Here is a 14,140-nt window from a genome sequence, read left to right as displayed (position 1 = left end):
TGACATGAAAGGCTAACCACATCCCACATGCAGGAAAATGAAATGGGAATACCAGCATTACCACGGTTTTCCAAATCCGGGCAGGGGAGAACAATAAGAGACGAGCCAAACTTAACAGAGGCATGAACTCATAAAAACCACAGAGAGTCAGTGTGTTGAAGAAAAGACTGCAAGACATCACAGGACCAAGAGTACCACAACCAAAACATAAAAAAAAGAAAAAAGGGGGGACTCCAAATGGGTCTCAATCATTTATTAGGTCAGAGAAATAAATGTTACAGTTTATACATAAACAACTAATCTCACTTGAAGGAGCAATTTGATTTGATATTAGTAAAAACCAGTGATAAGAGAAAGAAAGGAATAGCTAGCTTTACTGGAGGTGATATTAGAAGCTAAACAAACAAAAAAAAGTCCTCTTCATGACACAGGGATCTATACCTCCCATAGGCCATCACTTAGCTAGTGTACCCCACCATCACTGACACATCATTAATACCGACACGGTGGTGAAATTGATCAAAAAGAATAAAATAAAACATGACTAAGGGGTAACTTTTCATCGAGATAGTGTTTTATGAACGCATCTATGTTGAGGAAATCCAAGACAAAAATGTGGAGACTTTTGCTGTAAATGCAGACTGAATGCTGATCTTTCTCTCGAAATGAAGCGTTACCATGGAAAGGACAAACAGTTTGTGCAACAGCCTGTTTTGGTTTTCCATGTGTGTGCATACAGACTGGTTACATTTTTTACCATGGCAGACACAAGAGGGCCGAGCAGACAGCGGAACTGGAGGGAAAAGACGGGAAAAATAACACAAGGAGCATACACCGGGGCCAGAACAGAGTGGTGTGTTGGAGCGACAGCGTACAAACACTAACCATCAGACTCGGGATGGGGGCGCTTTTTTAAATTTGGATTTGATAATTGTACAAGGGTAGGGGAAGAGGGAAGGTGCAGGGCAGTAAACCAGATTTCTGCACCCACTTCAAACAGTTGGAGCCACATATAGGATGATGATGGGATCAGTAACATCTGCTATCTTATTTTACCGGTACCCAGGCCCCGGTTGAGTGTAGCCCTGGCCATAAGGGGGGCGGTTTCGGGCATAGGGGTTGGCAGCTCCAGGTGGAGGGGTGACAGTGTTGCCTGGAGGCGGGGTATATCCTGGGCGGGGCTGGAACCCTGAGCCGGGCTGGGAGTTGGGCGGCATGGTGTAGTTAGCAGGTTGGGAGGCCTGGGAGGTGTAGTTTTGTGGTGGGAATGCTCCTGGTGGGTACTGCTGGGCTCCCTGAGGTGGATGGGTCTGCTGCTGCTGCCCACCCTGGAATCCTGGTGCTGGCGCTGCACCAGGAGCTGGAGCCTGCGAGGAGGGAGGAGCATAGTTCTGGAACTGCTGCTGCGGCTGTGGAGGGGCTCCGGGCTGAGGGCTGTATCCAGCTGCGAGAGGGGAGAGAGAATCTTTAATTCTCTCCAGACATAAAAGAAATTGGCTACACAGAACAGCAGATACCTGTTTGTCTGCTAGCATCACTTTTATTCTTACCAGGGTACTGCATACCGTACTGCTGCTGCGGTGGGGCACCTGGCTGCTGAGGAGGGTATCCACCTGGAGCTTGGTATTGTTGGTACACTTGACCTGAAGAGGTGGGGACGATCATGATCAGTGCCAAAGAATTTAATTTTGTCCAACAGCAATATGACCACTGCCTATTGGATTTGTATCCTCATCACCAGCAAGCGTGGAGAAAATATTGGACTGAACAGTGAGGTTTAACCTTTATACTACGAAACACTGCAAGCTGGTTTTCAAATCAGCTTCATGGTTTTTTTTTTAAGAGCATCTTTTCAACAGCTAATTTTGGTGTAATAGTGTAATTCTAACCACCATTATCACCAGGCTACCTCCACAGACATTTGGGAGGATTAAAGATTACGATAGACCTCAGATAATTGGATGCATTTACAACAGCTCGAAAGCCCCTTGGTTGCATTTACACTTGGCTTTGGTTTTTTTGAGATCCAATATTATCTGATCCACCCCAGACACATGTGGGACTATCTTCACGGAAACACCTGTGCATTGGGATAGAATAACACACAACTCCTTTAATGAAAACAGCTGGAACCACTTTGATAGAAGTATCTGTTGTTAATCTCCCACAGAGATTGCTCTGTGGCACATTAGAGTAAAATCTGGCTTCGAGCGAGAGAGAAGCATGCACGTGCAGGAGCAGGCATAAAATAAATAAATAAATAAATGAATAACACTGCAGGCTTGGAGACATAACCCTGGATTTTTTTGCAAGAAAGAAGACGCGTCTATGTTTGCAGACAGTGACTTCATCGGTTTGCACCGCCTATGGACAAATGAGGAGAATGATCAAGTCTAAAGGTCCAATCATCCCAATACTTTACTTTAAATAGTAATTCTTACGAGGCCTTTAAACCTGGAGCATCGTCATGCTACACCCTTTAATACAGTCAGTAATCAGGAGTATATCTTTCATGACAGGGAAAGGTCTTTTTGTTATTGTTACTTTTATTTGTTCATTACATTTTCCATCGAATGCCTTAGAGTTCAGCAAATGTGCAAAGACTTGGCGAGCAACTGTGCTCTCCCTTAACAAGGCCTAAATACTACCCCCAAATCTTTGGCCTGGCAAATAAGTAGGGTGACGACGCATGAAAAGCACAGAGAACGCATAATGAAAGAGGGCTGGGTTCACTGGATTATTAAGTGCTGGTAAAAACTGGTGCTTATTTTCCACAGTTCTTAGAGAATCTACACCAAAGGAAAGCTCAAAGGAGATTTTAAGCCCCTATCAGATTGTTCTGTACTGTCTGCATTCAAAAGTAAATCCATATATAACGACATGCTCCAGGCAAATTACTCCACAAAAAACACATTCCATACAGTACAAAGTAATGTCTGCTGGAATATTCAGCCTGAAACCTTTGGACTGGTTTGGGAGACACCTGACAGCTAAATGCTTAGAAAGACTACCTCTTTGATGTCTCTGTATAAACACCTCAGTGGTGTGGCAACCATGTGTTATCTTCTTACATGAATCTTACATGTGTGGCGAGGCATGTGTGTGAAACTGGCTTCTCCTGTTCTCCTCGCCTGTAATCCATCATCAGAGTTATGTAACAGAGATGGAAAGATGCACGGCTGTCTGACCTCTCTTGCCTGGAAGTTCATTTCACTCCAGTGTAGCCAAGAGGTCAACCAAGATGTGATAGGTAGGCTGAAGAATGACTTTCACTTTGGCTGCAAGCCTGCTGACCTCTCCACTTGTCTTTAGGAGGAATAATGAGGTCCTATTTTTAAATAAACATTTCACATCGAACACACATCTGCCCATCTGACTAAGAGTCTCGTGTAACTGTTCTGAGTCACTGTTACATGCGCACGTGTTTACAGTTTCTTTCTTTCTTGCAAAGATGTAAAAAAAAGTTTGCCAAGTGTCCATCAAAGGATAGCGTAAAATCTTTACCATCTGCTTATGGATCTTGTTAGCAGAATTCTTATGGTAACAAGTAACCTAGGCTTGCATTAAAAGTGAGCTTGAGGCTACTTTTAAAAAGGCCACACATGCTCAGTTGGCATCTAGTCTCACAGATCACCGTTTTACAAACTCTTGTGCATTGACAGGCTGCTCTGATTTGCCTTGAGGCTTTCATACTAGTCTGCAACCGAGGACAGGAATAGCGTGAGGGAAAGGGTCGACCGAAGGAAAAGATGCCAACCTGCTGCATGCTGGGCATAAAGACAGGGTTTGGAAGATCATTTCTGCAGCTGTTAAACAGTTATTCTTATCTGTGGGAGCTTTCTCCCTGCACAGCAAAGTTAGAGTGCAGGATGGTTAAAGTTTGCTTAACTACGTGTGACGTGGTGAATGAATCTCATAACTACCTAAATCCAGTATATAGCTACACAACATCTAAAACGTTTTTGTTTGATGCACCCACACATTAGGCCTTCAGTGACACAACAATACACTAAAGCCCCCTCCTTGCGTTTGCTTTGGTCAATAGCAGATTACTCATAGTATGTATGGAAGATTCTGACTTTAAAATGTTTGAACCAAACTAGAAACGGAGAATGACTTCAAAGGAAAAGTCGTGGCTTGTTCTGAAACCAACACCTTTCGTTTACTTTGAACAACTGAGTGTCTTCTCTGCATGCTACTGGTGACCACGGCTACATATTGGCGACCAAAGCAGTTGACTCCTGTCTTAATCTTCCTTTGACAAAAGGACAAAAAAAATCCTGATCTTTCTGTTCGGTCTTCTGAATAAAACATAGTGTGCTGCTGCTGCTGCTGGCTAACCATCCCCACTCTCTCTCTTTTGGACCAGCTAAACTCTTATTATGCCCTCTGGATAGGTTCTGGTGCTCTAACCAGGCCAAACCGCAAACCACCAGCTAAATGGAAGTCATACAACTCGTGTGCTGATCTTCAGCGTAGCAGGTGTGGTCAGGAGTCTGTGGAGTGACTGCTCAGAGTGAAAGTTACAGCTCTCACAGGGTGCAACATGAGGCTATTTCGTTGCTCCACTGGCCTGCACATTCAGCTGAGCCAAACCACAAGCTAAAAAACAACCCAGCACACTCACAGCAATAAGTGAAACGATACAAAATGCTTCACCTCTGTGGCTGCACCTGTCTGGCTGCCTTTTATAACAAAAAACTAGGCCAGAAAATGTTAAGTGAAAAGTTTGCATATGGAGTGAGAATGAGAACAAGACAAATTGGCATGTAAAACCAAATCCCCCTGAGAGCTTGATGCTAGAATGTAGTTCTGTTAACAAAATACTTTCCCCCCAAACAAACTGCCTGGTATGTTTTGTTCATTTGTTTTTATCAAGGATGATTCAGAGTTAAAGACTGCACCCAAGGGAGAGCTACGATAAGGCGTGCTGAAAGATGAATATTAATTACATGGGGATGCTCATGGTTACACTGTGTTTAAGATTAAACTAAATGTTAATTAGTCATTATAAAAAAAAATATGCTATTTCAACTGCAGAATGGGTCTGATTGCCAAAAAAACAAGGTCAGAGTACATGCAATAATCAGTAATATGAGAAATGGAAAAAATGTATTATAAGTCAATGTGAAGCACACATAAGGCACAGTACAGTCAACCTATGCAATGAAATCAGTGGGGCTCATTCACTAATGTGAGTGCAAAAAAAGATATAATAGTGTTATAGGCCCTATATTGCTTGTATAGGGCAAACAATAGTGATGCCCTACACAAGGCGTGCTTTCATTCTTGCCCAAGATCAGCTACATATGCATTACATGTGTGTAATCCTGCTCCAGCCCAGCCCTGAAATAGATAAGTGGTTAGGAGCTTCAGGCTGCAATAACTGGGCTAGTGAATGCTCCATCACCCGAGACAGCGAAAGCGCTTTTAACAAAGTACGCCTTTAAAACTGATCCATGATCACAAATGTGCACCAAGTGTCAAGAAAGTTTGTGGTTTCCATTTAGCCTGAACTGGTGACATGTAGGCAAAACCGTTGCTTATTAGAAGATGTTTAAAGAAAACAGCACATTAAAGGCTTTTCTTGGCTACATATAATCTTTTTTTTTTAATGTGCCTGGTTTTTGGTTTGTGTTGGAAAACTGTTAAATATGACAGAAATTAAATTACTTGTCATTTGTGCCTGCAGTGTATGTTGCTGCACTGTTGGATGTTATTGTAATCACCCACACTGCAGGGCCTCTGACACCCTGTGCTCTGAGGTAATTTTTGCTTTGTACAAACAAATTTGTGAAAGGACAAGACTGATGAATTCCACATTTGTGTGTGAAACGCTCCTACACGCCGTTTAAAGACAAATTTGTGCACACACACTGTGAATGAGGCCCAGTGTGCTCTTTTAAATTCAATCATATTTCTCTCCATTTGATCTGTTCCGATCCAAACAATCTTCCTCAATTCCATAAATTTCCACTAGCTCTGGTCTACTGTGTTTCTCTGGCAGGATGAAAGCTAAAAGCTTAGTGAGCCACAATGGCAGCAGTAACAGTTGGTGCATCCTTCCTACTCTACAGCTTTACTTATTGGTAGATTACACACACATAACTCAAATCAATGAAGGTAGATTGAAAAATAGTTCAACAACACAAACTGGGATTGGGAGGACTTTTGACTTTTTTAGTCAGAACTACTCTTTGGAAATGAAATACTCCTGTATGAGCTTTTGTCAACATAGTAGCTCAGCAGGCAGTCACATTTTTGTAAGGCTACTTTGGTGGCAAATTTGGAAAAACATTCTGTTTACAGCACCACTGTAAAAAGTAATTGCTTAATCCGCCACACTGCAGGGCCTCTGACACCCCTGTGCTTATAAAGACATTATGTAACTGTGCTTACTTTTTTGGAGGACACATATCTCTGTCAAAGGATCTGTATGCTTTTTTTATTTGTGTATTTTCTACAGTAAGTGCGTGTGCACACATCTCACCATCCATGCCTGCTGGGGGTCCCTGCTGCACTCCAGCATATGGAGCCTGTGGCTGAGGGGGCACTCCTGGCTGAGGCGCTGCAGATGAGGAAGAAGCAATGCTGTCAGGGGTTCCTGAACGCTCCTCTGCTGCAACTGCTGGGGGAGCTATACAAACGGCACACAAATGCACAGACGATCAGAAGAGACACAGATGCCTGATATAGAAACTAGACAATTAAATACAATCAATTTTCAAAGATAGCATTTGCACTTCAGCTCTACCTGGGGCCTGGTCCTCGCTCAGGCCAAAAGAGGAGATGACATTCTTGTTGACCTCATCCTGGTTTTTTAATGGATCAAAGGCCGACATACTGGCTGCACTGACTGGAGTGGCCTGTTTCACTGTGGGGTCAGCTGTCACAACTTTTCCTTCACGCCCATCCACTGATTCTGGAAAGGGAAGAGGAAATGTGATGCTAAGACAACATTTTAGCTTGTTAAGATGCCATGGAGACAAAAGTGTAATAAAACGAATAAGGGTCTGGGTGTTTCTGACAAACTGCAAGTTTTCCAGATTACCCTTTTATATTTAACTCAGTTGATCCTTAAAGGCCAAAAACTATATGAGCATATTTGTTAAGAAGTAATGAGAAATATTTTAAAAACTTTTAATGTAGCAGCTTACAATATCAAAGCTTTGGTCGCAGCTATGATTAGTCAGAGAGACCTTGTTTTTGCTCAACATGTGCGCATATGTGGGCGCAATTGACCACACTCGGGCTGGACTGATCTAGCGTGTAACAAATTTAGAGTCAAACTGCAGACAAATATTTGTTAAAAAAAAAAAATGCGTTCAATTAATCCAACAGTTACTGACTCCAGTAAACCGTCTCAGTTTGGTGCCAATGTCTTTGCGGGATACAGCTCTTATAACTCCAACTACAATACTGTGGACTATGAACCACTTTTATTAGTTAAGGAGGTCACGCAGTCCACATTACCAAGATTATAGTGAGTCCCAGAGATCTAAAAGTAGAAACTATAACAAAAAGAATCACAGAACCACCCCGTTGTAGAGTTGCTAATGACCCAGTGAGTTGTTCATAATATGAATTCGTGTACATGTTTAATTGTTTTTTCTATGACTACACTATACTGCATTTGGCAAAAGGCTTATATTATATAACAAGCTTATATATAGTCTATTGTGTGAGTGAGTGTGCTTACCACTGTCTGGGGCTGTAGCAGCCAGACCAGGCTCTGTCGGGGGCTCCAGGGTATCAAGGAGGTTGTTGACTTTATTCCTGAGCTCAATGAGCTCCCTGCGCAGGTACTTTACCTGACTGGACTCCAAAGGCCGCGGCTGACCATTAACTGCAGATAATAAGATGAAGAAATCAGAAAACGATAATTTATTTAGGTAATAAAGCAGAGTAAAATCTTCTCCATAAGCGCTCCTGTGGAGCACTTTTAAACTACAAAACTCCCACCGATTTTGTAAACTACTGGAACTGCATCTCATTCACTGTGATATCTTACTGTCTAGAACTCCCTGGTCATATAAATCATGGTTTGGATGATAATCGAGAGTAGAATATCTGGGTCAGAGTGGACTCTAATGCAGCAGCTGAATCAAACAGCATTGGCTCACACTCTCAGAAACACCTAAGTTCCTCCAGACTTATTAATAAAACTGTTTATAAGGATTGACGCCTGACAATAAACTCATGTGGTGAACTTCATATTATGCACTGGACAGAAAATCACAATGGAAATAAATAATTAAAAAATGCCTGGCAGCTAAGAGGCCAGTCAAAATAGCTCAACACATAATGGTAAATTTAAAACTATCTGACTTCTGCACTCCAGTTGTTTGGAAGCCAATAAGGTATCTGCATGTTATGAGTGATGATCTGTTGGCTCCATAATCTAAATACCTGGGATTACTGGGATCATCTACCACATGGTTACTTCCACAAAGCCATTCACAACGGCTGCTGAGCTGAGCAGGAATCGCTGTCACCCCACCCTGACAGCCAAGCATTTAACTAAGAATGGAGCCGGGTTGTTGGCAATAAAGTGAAACCTGCTAATCTGCAGGAAACATGTGACAAACCTCTTCAAAATAGTCAACTCTATATGCCCTGTACCACATCTTCTCACTGACCAAAGAGTGAATTTCCACTGCAAAAGGAATGAACTGGAGGTCGCTCCACATTCCTCTCTCACACAAGTTTCTCTGTCTGACTGAATAATGCTGAACAGAGACGGATGGGCTCACGAGGCACTGTGCTGAGACGCAGGCCGTCATGGGATTCCAGCTCCTCTCCCTGCCTCTGAATATCAACACATGTTGGACGGTGTAATTTCCACGTGAGGTCAAGACATGCGATTACGAGCCAGGGCTCTGTTTTGATTTGTAGGAACTTAAACAACTTTTTCTCTTTTTTTTGAGAAGAAAAAAAAAAATCTTTCAGCTTCCAGCCTAATAATAGAGGCTACAGCAGGAGTGACTGAGAGCAGAGAGCAGGAAACAACATCATGTTGTTAACACAGTTTAGACAGTAGAGAATGTGTGCTGATGCACTTCTAATATTGTGAAAGAGTTTTTTAATGACAGATTTGATGCTGGTTTGCTATGGTTACGAGTCTCACTTTTTCGCAGCTGTAGGTAATGTTCTACATACTAAACACCCCAAAGTTGGACTTTGACTTAAAGTAAGCTTAAGCCAATCATAACTATTCCAATATGTTCATTGGATATTTAACACACTTCAGTTCACATCGCTACTAAAAACTTACTGACTTTTCATTGCCCTGGAGCAACTTTTTCACAAAAACATATAGACAGTACTGCTACACAGTCCACTCAGATGAGACATGCCTTCCTGTCTACAATTCAGTGAGCAAGCACGCAGTTAGACACTGAAGCACAATCAGGTGCTCCAAGCTTCAAATATTTGTTGGTTGTTACTGTCCAATCTCCAGAGCCCAAAAACGGTATTGGTATGCTGTTTCTAAACTGACAAAACTCCAACACTATTTAGTTACAGCCAGGAAAGACAATCCTCTAAAACACAAGCCAAACACTGGACACAGTCTCGGTTGTTGTGTTAACAGAATAACAAAACACCTGTACTGTAAAAATGGAGCCCCAGAAAGTTTGATTAGTGAAAGAATCAACTTAAATTTTCACAGGCTCAGAATATTTCTTCTCTTACCGCCTAGCATTAATATACAGCTTTGCTGTGACTGAAAGAAAAATAAATCTGAAAATGTAGCATATCTGATCATATACATTTCAGTCAGCAAGGATTATCAATACACTTCAGTATAAGCGAAAGTGTACCTTTTTTCCTTAGACATAAGAATAATTAACTGATGGCCCATTTTAAAAAATGCATTTTTATATGTAGTGTTTCATTATGGATTTAAAAACATTTTTTTCCATGCATTCATCAATTTTCTACTACTAATCTGAGTTAACGGTCTAAGACCTCTCTATCCAGTTCTCCAAGGGGGCACTGAGGTGTTCTCAAGTAAAGCAAGGGCCATCATCTCTTCAGCATGTCCTAGGATCTTCTACCAGTTGGGCATGCTGGAAACACCTCAGAGGCATCCTAAAAAGAGACTGAGCTCCTCACCCCACCACTAAGGGAGGGAACCCATTTTGAACACTTCTATCTGCAGTCTCATCCTTTCAATCACTATCCAAAGCAAGTGGCAATAGGGGAGGGTGGGACTACAGATTGACTATTACGATTGTAAAATATTAAATATTACAAATAAAATGTATAATTTAAATCTTAAGCCTCCTATTAACCACAAACCTGTAAACAATGAGGCTAAAACGTGTACGGCAAAAGCATGGTCGACACAGCCAGGCTTTCTTAAACCTAAAACTCCAATCCTTCTGCTTCAGTGAGGAATAACAGCTAAATCATACTCTGAGCTTGATGTTTGGGAAAAAAATAATTAGGAAAATTACGATGCATACAGCTGATTTGAAATGAACATAACCTGCTTAAGGTTATGTGTTCAGCATATTTACTATAGTGATATATTATAGCGAAATAGCCAAGGGCCCTGTGATAGGCTGGCAACATGTCCAGGGTGAACCCTGCCTGTTGCCTGCTTGTAACCCCGCACTGAAAAAGGGATGGATGGATGGATGGATGTAGCCCAGTTAAAACAAAAAGAGAAAAGAAAGAATAAACTCGCAAACAAAACAAACTCGCCTAAGCCCATTAATCTCAATGTTGAGTACACCTCTTTGATCAAAGTCCACTTTTTTACCATTTCACTTATCTTAATCATACTTTGGGAAAACTAACATACTAAGTCCTACAAAATCCCAGAAATTTCATCACAATGTTTTTACTACTGACAGCAACAAGGCCCGAATAACATGTTAGGGTGAGGCATATTGGCTGGTCAGGTAACTGATTATTCAGCGAGTTACACCTGCTGAGCTATTGAATGACTGTGGAATTATCTGGGCGGGGCAATGGTTTAGCCCAACAGGTTGAGGTGGCGACCCATAAGCTATAAGGTCTTTGCAGAGGCTCTGGTTCGAACCTGCTCCAAGCTATTTTCTGTCCAGAATAACTGGTACAAAATACACACATCTACTACCTGTCATAGTGTTTGTTTGTTAAATCGGTGCTAAGAAACAGCAATTCCAAAACAAATTAGTCAGAAGGGAGTGTAGATCATTTTCATTTGGACAGTAACGAGCTGAGGTTTGCTGTGTGGAAAAATAAGCTAGACTGCCCTCCAGTGACTGGCTGCTGTAATAGCTGAAGTAAGAGACTAAACATCTACAGCAGGGGTCCCCAATCCCAGTCCACGAGGGCTGGTGTCCCTGCAGGTTTTAGATGTGTCCTTGATCCATCACAGCTGATTTAAATGGATAAATTACCTTCTCAACATGTCTTGAAGTTCTCCAGAGGCCTGGTAATGAACTAATCATGTGATTCAGGTGTGTTGACCCAGGGTGAGATCTAAAACCTGCAGGGACACCAGCCCTCGTGGACTGGGATTGGGGACCCCTGATCTACAGCCTTGAATTCATCAAGGCAAAAACATGCATACAGTCCGTAAGAGGAAATGTGTTAATTTCTTACCAAACAAAGTCAGTTTGAGTATTCTACTACACTGGATGGCGAATGAGAGGTCAGAGCTGTCAAAAATGGTAATGAGGTCATCATCTGTAAACAGGAAATGGGAACAAAAGATGATTAACTGTACAGCAGATTGTCACTTTCAAACAAAATATGCTAAGATTACCATCATGAAGTACACTTGTCACCCTCACAGGCCTTTTCTGTGTCCTGACTCACCTTCATCCTTGTATTTGATAGTGACCTCGTCGTTACTCTGCAGCTTTCCCCTGAAGACACGCTGCATCATGAGCACCAGCTCATCATAGGTAATGTCTTCATTATGGATGGGAATGCGTCGGATGTCGTCACCCAACTGGGCTTTGATGATCAGCTTCCCGCTCAGGTCCAGCTGGCCGTTCATGGTGCCGTCTGACCTCTTCTGCTCCCAGCACTTGACAAAGGTAGAGGTGTTCACAATTTCAGTGCAGCCCTGAACCCTTCTAGGCATTACCCAACAGGGGGTGACACACAGTCCCACTGAACACTGGCCACTCTTTAACCTTCCAGCTCCTTAGTACCAAGTAGGGTTGTATAATTACTCAAATTTGATTTGCAATTACGATTTCTTCTACAGTTTTTAGTGATTATCAAAGGCTAATTCAGATAAAACAATTATTGCGCCACATTATATTTTTATTTCCTTTTTACCCTCTTAAATCATTCCCTGCTGGGAAACTATCCAGAAACTTCCCAAACTGCATGTGTAAATAAAGCTGGCGTGAAAAGCAAAACATATCACACACCAAGGCAGTTTATTTGCATTAATTTTTATAATCTCTTCTCTGCAGGGTTCAAATGGAAATTTATTGAAAAAGCTAGAATAGTAGGAGCAGGCTAAAAACAGTAACATGGAAAAATGTGTCATAACATTTTTTTTTTAACTGCGTGAACATCAGAGCGCAAAAACTACTTAGGAGGTATGCATACTGCAGTGCCAGGACACCACTAGTCAGCAAAATGACAGTTAAAAGAACAGCAATAACTGTGCATGGCATTCAAAGCGACATGTATGTCTATCTTACAGAACAGAATATATATTTATTAATTAAGCCCTTTTTAAAACTGTGGAAAATGCTAGGTCAGAATAAGTAGGTCAACAGGTCAGCTGCTGTGAGAACAGTCCTATGATTACATTAATATGCCAAAATTAACAGCTTGTCTTCACTGTCACAAAACTCTCTTAATGTTGACTGAGGCCTGTTTGGGATTACACACAGAACAGGAGCACTCCTCCCTTGACTTAAATGATTTAATCAAACAAAGCAACAAAACCATGTCACTCCAGAGTCTAAGGGTCAAACATCTTCATGTGAGGTGGCACAGGCTATAGAATAACAGACGACCTTGTAGACTTTGACCCAAAATATCATCTCTTCTGATAGGAGAAAAAAGCTTTCAAAGCCATTTGGCGAATCATATAAATGATTACAAAGTAATCGCAAATTAAAACCCATTTTACTCATAACATACCGGTAAAACGGATATTTCTTGGGGGGGGGGGTTTGTAATAAGAGGCCTGCACTCATCAAACAAGGTGGGGTTTACACACTGTGTAAAGTTAACGTAAACCTCATCGTTCGTGTACAGTCACGAGTTGGATTAACTCTGACGTTACCTCCTGATGTTGTAAGCTTAGCAATATACTCTTTCTGTCCGGGCCAGATGAGTAATTGGCTGGATGCTAGGGATTGGGTGGTAGCTAACGTTTAGCGTACAGTAACATTCAATGAGTACGACTGGGATAAAATTAAACCGAAACGGAGTCTATCAAGTTAATTTCTAGAGCTCTGGAAATAAATCTTAAAATATCACAGAAGCGAAAGTAAAACTTTTATATAATAGCAAAAGTCGCAGTCATCTATCAGTGGCCCATCAACAAACAGGACTGACTGCTAACGCTTATTAGGCCGTTTCACCACTGCCATTGCAGTGTTTACTGTATACGTTACGTACACTTAAAAAATGAATAATCTGTTTAATTTCCTGATGTATATCTGAAAAAGCTGGAATAATAACACTTAGCTTTTACTTTATGACAATGAGTCGTCAACAATCTGTTTCCTGTGTAACTTTTAACAGCTCTACCTATAATAGAGCTAGGTAAGAAGGTATAAACTGATAATTTCCCTACTTCACCTTACATAGACTCGATCAGATCAGTTAATTGACGAATCTTTTGTTAAACAACTCCCTCTGTATCAGTCTCGACACCTGTTTGGACGAGCTAGCGTAGCGTTAGCTCCCTGCGTAGCTAGCTAGCACCACAACAGTACGTAATAGCATAGAAACTGCTTTGTAGTTAAATTATAACATAACTCGAAGTCATGTTTATACCTGAACCAGACGACTTGACCACGATGTATTTCACGGGTTTCCCCAAACCGTGAAAATCTAATCTATTAGCTAGCCTAGCTAGACCCGGGCAGCAGCATCAGGAAGTGTCCTCCAGACTGTCAACGTCAACCAGTACGTGGCATTCAGTGTGCGCAGCCGCAGACCGACT

General features: G+C 41.7%; 1 protein-coding gene across 1 annotated transcript; it reads right to left on the bottom strand.

Moving 5' to 3' along the window:
* Positions 1-238: 238 nt before the first annotated feature.
* tfg (trafficking from ER to golgi regulator) lies at positions 239-14,112 on the bottom strand. Its single transcript, XM_063499525.1, has 8 exons — positions 13,972-14,112; positions 11,815-12,028; positions 11,599-11,682; positions 7,700-7,846; positions 6,755-6,922; positions 6,491-6,637; positions 1,551-1,643; positions 239-1,444 (listed from the first exon to the last, which is right to left on the bottom strand). Exons 2-8 carry the CDS (start codon positions 11,996-11,998, stop codon positions 1,053-1,055), a joined length of 1,215 nt encoding a protein of 404 aa, XP_063355595.1. The 5' UTR covers positions 11,999-12,028; positions 13,972-14,112; the 3' UTR covers positions 239-1,052.
* Positions 14,113-14,140: the final 28 nt, after the last annotated feature.

The sequence above is a fragment of the Pelmatolapia mariae genome, linkage group LG16_19, assembly GCF_036321145.2.
Source record: "Pelmatolapia mariae isolate MD_Pm_ZW linkage group LG16_19, Pm_UMD_F_2, whole genome shotgun sequence".
In the NCBI taxonomy this organism is placed as follows: domain Eukaryota; kingdom Metazoa; phylum Chordata; class Actinopteri; order Cichliformes; family Cichlidae; genus Pelmatolapia; species Pelmatolapia mariae.
Note: the sequence above shows the minus strand (reverse complement) of the source record. Positions and strands in the feature narration are given on the sequence as shown.

Coding starts and splice junctions, on each gene's coding strand:
- tfg (XM_063499525.1), bottom strand. CDS start 11,998: ATGAACGGCCAGCTGGACCTGAGCGGGAAGCTGATCATCAAAGCCCAG. Junction 7,847..11,598: donor ACTCAAACTGACTTTGTTTG/GTAAGAAATTAA, acceptor TATTATCTGCAG/TTAATGGTCAGCCGCGGCCT. Junction 6,923..7,699: donor TGCTACAGCCCCAGACAGTG/GTAAGCACACTC, acceptor TTCCCTTTCCAG/AATCAGTGGATGGGCGTGAA.